At 48.0% G+C, this 8,119-nt stretch overlaps 1 protein-coding gene across 21 annotated transcripts in view; it reads left to right on the top strand.

Moving 5' to 3' along the window:
- Window positions 1–2,414: 2,414 nt before the first annotated feature.
- The window catches only part of FOXP3 (forkhead box P3), a 15,706-nt gene continuing 10,001 nt past the window's right edge, over window positions 2,415–8,119 (top strand). For 9 of the 21 annotated variants that reach the window (XR_013412514.1, XR_013412513.1, XM_077987379.1 and 6 more), the window contains exon 1: window positions 2,415–4,065. Coding sequence is in view for 11 of the 21 variants with exons in the window: in XM_077987379.1 (XP_077843505.1) it covers window positions 3,764–4,065 (302 nt within the window). In the remaining 10 variants the exon portion in view is untranslated. Of the gene's footprint in view, window positions 4,066–5,288; window positions 5,426–8,119 lie in introns of those variants that run through there. The other 12 variants (XM_077987392.1, XM_077987394.1, XM_077987387.1 and 9 more) reach the window with 3 other exon arrangements.

Here is an 8,119-nt window from a genome sequence, read left to right as displayed (position 1 = left end):
ATGCCCCTGATTGTCAACCGCAAGCACCCTCCAGGACTTGGTAGTATTGTTGAATGAATGGCCGAATAGGATATTTAACTTTCTGAAGGATTCACTTTTTAAAATTTCAGCTTAGCAAACACTGAGGCTGACTGTCCGCTACCAGAAGTCGATTGGGCATATGAGTAGCTTCTGACCAATGGAATCACAATCAAAGCCCTGTCCTTCTTGCCCAACCTGATACTCCACACCCCACAGGGGCCTCACCTGGCTTCTTTCTGTCCGCCCATCTCTGCTGCTACTGTTCCCTCTCGCAAGAGTGCTGTTCCTTCTGCTGCTTCCATCTAGTGAACTCCTTTCACTCTCCTTTTGCAGTCTCACCTTCTGTGGGAACTCAACTGCAGCTTTTGTCTGCTGAATACATCCATTCATACATTCCTTCTCCATCCTGGGAAGATTTACTGAACACCTACTGAGTGCCAGGTTCTGAGCATGCTGTTACCTCATTAGAACCTCACAGCATCCTAGGAGGGAGGTGATCCTTCCAGCAGCCCCTCTCCCCAGGTCTCCATGTCCAGGATGTCCATGAGTTAGAAAGAAACATGTTCAGTTGCAAGTAACAGAAAAATCATAAAATAATGGGGGCTTAAGCAAGATAGAACTTTATTTTTTTTCTCACCTAAAAGTTCAAGCTGGCAAATAGTCCAGGGACTCCTTCCTGCCCACCTGGTTTGGGCATTGTCTGTCCTGATCTGGCTCCAAGACCCTCAGTCTTCAACAAATCCTTTTGGCTGTCTATTAAAAATATTTACCAAATCCACCCTCTTCTCACCACCTCCACTAGCAGCAGTATCACCAGTCACCTAGACTACTGCAGTAACCAGCTCCTTGCTGGTCCCCTGCTTTCACATTCAGTCCCTAGACTCCATTGTACACTCAGCATTCAGGGGTTTCCTGTTAAATCCTAACACAGTTTATGTTTCTCCTCTGCTCACAACCCTGTCATGCCTTCGTCCTCACTCAGCGTTGAAGCCAAAGTCTTTACCATGGCCTACAAGGTCCTGTGTGGTCTAACCTCCAAGTCCCCTTTCTGACCTCACCTCCAACTTCTCTTCTTCTTGCTCTCTCCACACTAACCACACCAGCCTCTTTGTAGACCTTGAACAAATCAGGTATACTCCCACCTCAGGACCTTTGCCCTGGCTGTTTCCTTTGGAGTTCCTCAGATATCTAGCTGGCTCCCTCCCTCATCTCCTTCAAGTCTTTGTCAGAGGCCCCTGTCTCTGGGGACTTTTCCTGACCCGTTTAATCTTGCCCAGTCACCCCCAACTCCCAACCCTCGCAGTCTCCTTCCCGAGAAGCCCTCCATGAGAGAGGATATAGTCCAGTATAGAGGGGAGGTAGCGACCTCTACCCCTCTCTGCCCTTCTGACCCCAGCCCCCATTCTGCAAGGATCTTGGCTTTCAGCAGCCGTAGCATTTCCCTCTCACACCCTGGGCCCTGCCCAAGGGGCCAGCTGACATTCTCGGCCACCACCTTCACTCTGTTTGCCTCCTATCTCTCTGGCCACTCTCTTTCATGGAGTGAGTGACAGTAAGGGACAGATGGTCTGGAGAAGGTGTAAGGAGAATGCAGCCCACACCTCTGATCTTGAGAGAGAAAACTAGCCCCCATTTCCAGGAGGGGACAGGTGCTGGGGCGGGGAACAAGGCCTCCACTGATAGAACTGGCCTGGTTTATAATTACACAGGAGGTGTAGGGAACATTCCGACCCAAGTCTGCAGGGAGCAAGGGGTCATTAACCATGGGAACATCACTGCAAGGGATCATTAACCTTGGGACCATCACTGCAAGGGGTCATTAACCTTGGGACCATCACTAGAATCAGCTCCCCAGGACTTCTTCCTGACATGCATGTTCCTCACCTCCTCCCTTGCTCCCTCCCACATGCTGTGACATCTGTTAAACAACTGCTGTACACGGGGTCCCTGCAGGCCTCCAAGCAGGGGACCTCCTCCCACCTTGGTGCCTCCCCTGGCTGTCCAACACACCCAAGCCATTTTTGGGTCTCAGATGTGTCCCACCAACTCAGAAGTCTCAACCAGTGAAAGTTTTGTTTTGAACTAATGGTAGGGAGGGTTGGGTACTTTTTTTTTTTTTTTTTTTTTTTTAATTGTTGTTGGCTGATTTTTTTAAGGTCTTTTTTTTTTCTTCTTCTTCTTTTTTTTTTTTTCTTGTCTTCACAAAGCCAGGCCATCAGGCCCACTCTGGGCTTTTCCAGAAGGGTGAGTCTGAGTTGAGGAAAGAGGCCCTCCTTTTTATGAGGGCTTAGAAGGTTGGGGGAGGAAAGGGGGCAAAAGGGTGAAGGGGTGGGTCTTGGCCACCAGATTTGTACCATGTAAATAAAAAGCCCTTTCCAATTTCTCTTCCCCAGGTCTGAAGCCAGTCTTGTAGAGGGCTGGAGTGGACGTTGGACAACTAGAACCCTGGGCTTTGCAGGGTGCTGGCAGCTGGAAGTCTCCACCATGGCCTGTCAGGAGAAGCCCCTGGGGGCTGGTCTACCATGCTGACCAGTGGTTGGATAGAGTGCCTGCTGAGGTCAAGAAATGCAGCCGCCAATTCCCGGACAACCTAAAAACCTCACAAGCTTCAAGTCTCCAAGGACTCTCCAAATCCCAGGATCTCCCTGTCATCACATCCTAGAATTTAAAACCTGAGACCATCGAGTTCAGGAAAACTTGGGGATTTCAAAGCCCAGCACCAAAGAAAGCGGGACCCACACTCGCCAGCTCTGTGATCTTGGGCAAGTTGCTTGACTACTTATACCTCCATTTTCCTCATCTGTATAACAGCAATACAATAATAATGAGATGGAGCTCAAGGGGCCATGGTGAGGTTTGAACATGATCACTTGTGAGACATGTTCAGCACTGTATCTGACCCATGGAAAATTCAAGATAAACATCAGCTACTGAGATGATGGCGGATATTTGGAATCCTAAATCCTTGGAATCTGGGGCTTTTCAAAGCAAAAGATCCCAAAGGCTGAGGGCCTCAGAAGGATCAGGCCATGATGTTCCTGAAACAAGAGGGTCAGGGTCCCAGTGGGCCTCTGGGCTTCTTCGTGAGGATGGATGCATTAATACTGGGGACCTGCTAGGGACCTTCGCAGTGGGACGGTGGCTGGGTCAGGGCACTCAAGCTCTAAAACGTGATGAGGCAAGACTTTTCTCTCTTTCTTCATTCAGTAACTATCAGTAGATTCTGGGAGCCAGGGATTCTCCGACTCTTCGATTCCCTGAATTGTAGGGGATGACGGTGGACTCTCCACTTTCTTCTCCATGAAGTAACTTACATGCCCCTCACCCTCTGTGGGAGGGGTGTTGCAGGGGGTCCAGAACTCCCCTCGCTGGGTAGTTTGAGCAGTGGGGACCATATCAATTTCATCTATGGGGAAACTGAGGCCTGGAGCACGGCAAGGCCTCTGGGAACCCAGCCCTATTCTGTCTCTTTCACTGGCATTTCCCATCCACACATAGAGCTTCAGATTCTTTCTTTCTTTCCCCAGAGACCCTCAAATATCTTCTCACTCACAGAATGGTATCTCTGCCTGCCTCGGGTTGGCCCTGTGATTTATTTTAGTTCTTTTCCCTTGTTTTTTTTTTTTTTTTTTTTTTTCACACTCTACACACTCTTGTTTTAAAAACTGTGGTTTCTCATGAGCCCTATTATCTCATTGATACCTCTCACCTCTGTGGTGAGGGGAAGAAATCATATTTTCAGATGACTCGTAAAGGGCAAAGAAAAAAACCCAAAATTTCAAAATTTCCGTTTAAGTCTCATAATCAAGAAAAGGAGAAACACAGAGAGAGAGAGAGAGAAAACTATGAGAACCCCCCCCACCCCGTGATTATCAGCGTACACACTCATCGAAAAAAAATTTGGATTATTAGAAGAGAGAGGTCTGCGGCTTCCACACCGTACAGCGTGGTTTTTCTTCTCGGTATAAAAGCAAAGTTGTTTTTGATACGTGACAGTTTCCCACAAGCCAGGCTGATCCTTTTCTGTCAGTCCACTTCACCAAGGTGAGTGTCCCCGCTCTCCCCTACCAGGTGTGGGCCGCATTGGAGGAGATGGCAGGGAGGTAGGCACCGGGGGGTCAGGGGCCCTCTGGTACATTGGGATGTACCCAGCTACCGTGATTCCAGCCAGGTAAGGTCTTTAAAAAAATAATAATAGAATAAATGGCAGAAGACTTAAAGGTGAAGTACTTAATGCATGGGCAGGGGCAAAGATAAATGAATTCATCAATTGATACGTAGATGGATAGGATTTTAAAAATACGTCAGCTGCCAGTCTTTATGGATTTCAGAGCTTTGAACAACTTGAAATGCTGTCCAGGTGCAACTGAAAATTTCAACTGCATCTCTCTCATCTCTTTGTCTCTTAGCTCTTGATGCCTCTCATCCTTCTCTGTCTCTCTGCTCACCCTGTCTCGCTCTTTTACGTGTTTCTCTGCCTCTCTTTCTCCCGCCATCTGTCTGTTGCTACACTCAGACTCTCTTTCCCCGCATCTCTCCTGGCCTCTGACCATCTCCCCTGTCTCTGTCTCCTCCATCTTGACTACACTCCATCGATCTCCTTTCCTCCATCTCTCCCACTCTCTTTTCTTGCCTTCCCCCCACCCTCCCGCCATCCCAGCCGGCATCCAGCCTAGAGCTTTGTGCACAGCTGGCGCTTAATAATAGTAACGTCACTGAGGACCTTTACATTTTATGAGAGTGAGCATCAGTTCTGTTCACCCTGGTAGCAGGATTGCAAGGTGCCTGGGCAAGCTGAGCACTTAACTGAACTTTGCGTGTATCACTTTAGAGGAGACCCTTGGGGTGGGGGTGGGGGCAGGGAGCACTTCACGCCATTGTCAACCATGGTTTAGCTGTGTGGACCTACCCCAGGACTGCATGTGTGTGACCAGAGTCCATGTTCAGGAAGCGAGCAGGTTGTTCAGGGCTGGGATGAGCTCGATTCTGCAGGCTTAGCATAGCGTTTGGCACACAATAAGTGCTCACGAAGTGTTAGCTATTAGTATCTCTGTAACCAAATTAGAATCATGCTATATATTGGTTTTGTTCCTGCTTTATTCAATTAATAGTAGTGTTTTTGAAGCTTACTAGAAATTGTTTGAATACATGATCTTTCCTGAGGGACAAGACTGTCCTCACATCAGCATGAACTTTGATTGATTTGACCAAGTGCCAGTTGTTGGACATTCCAGTTGTTTCTTGTTTTTTTCTATAAACTTCCCTGACTGCTTCCTTGGATTCCTGAAAAGGGAGTTGCTGGGGCAAAGGGAACATGCATTTTTAAAGTTTATGACCCTCTCTGCAAATTCTCCTTCCAAAAGATTGTCCTATTTTATGCTCCCTCTACTTAACCTAACCCTGGGTGAGTATTATTATGTTTTAATTATTTCCCAACATTACAGGTAAGAAAAACACATTATCACATTGTTGAAATTTGCATCTTTTGATTACTTTTACTGTTTGTTGGCCATTTGTCCTTTTTCTTATTTTTTTTTTTTTCTTTTTTGGTTGTCTGGTCACGTCCTTACGTCCTTACTAATAGGGTGTTCATCTTATTTTTCTCTTATTGATTTGCCACAGCTGTTTATTTGGAATGGTTATTAACCTTTCATCAGCCATACATATATAGCAAATATTTTCCCCAATTCATCATTTGTTTTTTTCTATTTGTTTATGGTGTTTTTTTGTGATGCTTATGATGGTTTTATATAGTCAAATAGGTTAGTATTTTTTTCTGTGGCTTCTGTCTCTGGTTTTGTGCTTAGAAAGTCCTTTCCCACTTGAAAATGAGATAAATGTTCACCTATGTTGGCTTCTAGTCTCTTTTATGGCTTCATTTTTTCCATTTACTATAGAGGTTAAGAGTGTGGGTACTGGAGCCAGACTGTCTGGGACAAACCCAGCGTCACCCCAAGCCATATGTGTGATTTTTAGCCAGGCACTTAACCTCTCCGTACCTCCATTTCCTCATATGTACTGTAATGATTATAATAGTACCTTCCTCAGGAGTCTTTGTTTAGATTAAAATTTTTAACCACAGTAAATACTTAGCACAAGGCCTGACACACAATAAACCCAAGATCAGCATTAGGTATTAAAGCTTATATCTTGAATGGATCTGGGTATTTTAGGGTATATGATGGTGGTGACATTTCAAACTGGGCAGGGAGGGGTTGTTGGGATAATGGACTGATTATTCATTCAATAACTTTATCTTCTCTGTAATTATCTCAGACACATTTGTTAAACAATCCATCCTCCATGGTCCTCCAGTTTGAAATGCCACATTCATCACAAACTCAGTTCTCTCCATACGTGGGTCCATGTCCAAGCTTTCTGTTCTGTTCTCTTCCCCAGTATCTGTTCTTATACCAGGACCACATTGTTTTGCTGATTGTTGCTTTGCAATACAATTCAGTACCCAGCCATGGGCGTCCCTGGCACCTTGTCCTTCTTTATTCTTGATTATTTCAGGCAGCATCAGTTGAACCAGCCAGAGACCAGCAAATGTTCTTATTTGAGGCAATCCTCTCGCGCGTATGCACTCTGGCTCTCCATGTATGTCTCCATTTCTCTCAGTGTCTCTATCTCTTGTTCTCTCTTGCTCGCTCTTTGTGTGTGTCTCTTTGTCTCTATGTATCCCTATCTCTCAGCCAGTCCCCTGGATAGAGGGGCACTTGTCAACTTGAAGCCCTGCAGACACCTAATGACTTAACCAGACACAGTGTAGAAGGGCCCTGGCCCTCGTCGACTCCACGCCTCTCCCTGCTCAGTGTAGAAGGGCAAATTGAGGACCAGAGATCCCAGGGTCTCGCCAAAATGCAGCGGCAGAGTTGCAATCCAAGCCTAGATCTCAGGACTCTAGGTAGGACCCTGGCTCTGGCTCTCTCCTCAACTACAGGCCTCAGTTTATCCCTCAGCACCCAGAAGGGGGAAGGGGGACCTGGGCTACCATTCCCCCTTCTGCCTTCTCACACATTGGACCCCAGCTTCTCACAGGTTGGACGATCCACGATCACAGTGTGGGGCCCAGCCTCACAAGAGCTGGGCTAGGTGAGGCCCTGGGCTCCATGAGTCAGGAGGCCTAGTTGGCCAGAGCGTGGTGATGATGGAGGAATGTCAGTCAGTCAGGCTGTGTGTCCCCAGAGCTGGTGCTGGTCCCTGAAAACCTTGGTTGTGGGGCCCCTCCAGAGAGTCTGGTGATGGGCTCTGTATTGGTGAAGGCCGAGACTTTTCCAGCTCCCCCGATGAGGCCCAGGCCAAAGGCACACCAGCCTCAACCACCTCCTCCCCGTTGCCATCTCTGGCAGAGTGGCCATGTATTTGGGAATGTTGTTCCAGAGTGGACAGGGAGACTGAGGCCCTGGGGAGGCTAGCTGTGGTTCCAGGTCTGGTAGGCAAGAGGCCCTATAAAGCAGCAAGCTGCCTGACTTTCAGGTGGTTCCAGGGAGTTTGGATACCAGGGACACTGGCCCTACACATACTGAGACATTGGGACCATAGACCCCACAGTCTGTGGTTTTGAGATTCTAGGATCCTTTAAATCTAAGAAATGCTGCTCTATAATTCTGAAGTCCTGGTGTTATACTATTTGAAGACCCCAGGGGTCCCAGTATCTGTGGAGCCTGCCTGGCACTCTCAGAGCTTCAAACCTGGGTCCTCTCCACAACCCAAGAAGGGCCAGGTCTACAGAGCTAGAGGCTTGTCACGGTGGCCAGATGGACACCACATCCACTAGCACCCACGTCACCCCACCTGGGCCAAGCCTGCTGCAGGACAGGGCAGCCAATTCTCGGAACGAAACCTGTGGGGTGGGGTATCTGCCCTCTTCTCTTCCTCCGTGGTGTCGATGAAGCCCGGTGCATCCGGCCGCCATGACGTCAATGGCGGAAAAATCTGGGCAAGTCGGGGGCTGTGACAACAGGGCCCAGATGCAGACCCCGATATGAAAACATAATCTGCGTCCCAGAAACATCCCCCATGCAGCTTCTGAGAAACCCAGTCAGAAAGGGATGTCCCAACAGACAGTGCAGGAAGCCGGCTGCCCAGCCCGGCC

Source organism: Macaca mulatta, chromosome X (genome assembly GCF_049350105.2).
Source record: "Macaca mulatta isolate MMU2019108-1 chromosome X, T2T-MMU8v2.0, whole genome shotgun sequence".
In the NCBI taxonomy this organism is placed as follows: domain Eukaryota; kingdom Metazoa; phylum Chordata; class Mammalia; order Primates; family Cercopithecidae; genus Macaca; species Macaca mulatta.
Note: the sequence above shows the minus strand (reverse complement) of the source record. Positions and strands in the feature narration are given on the sequence as shown.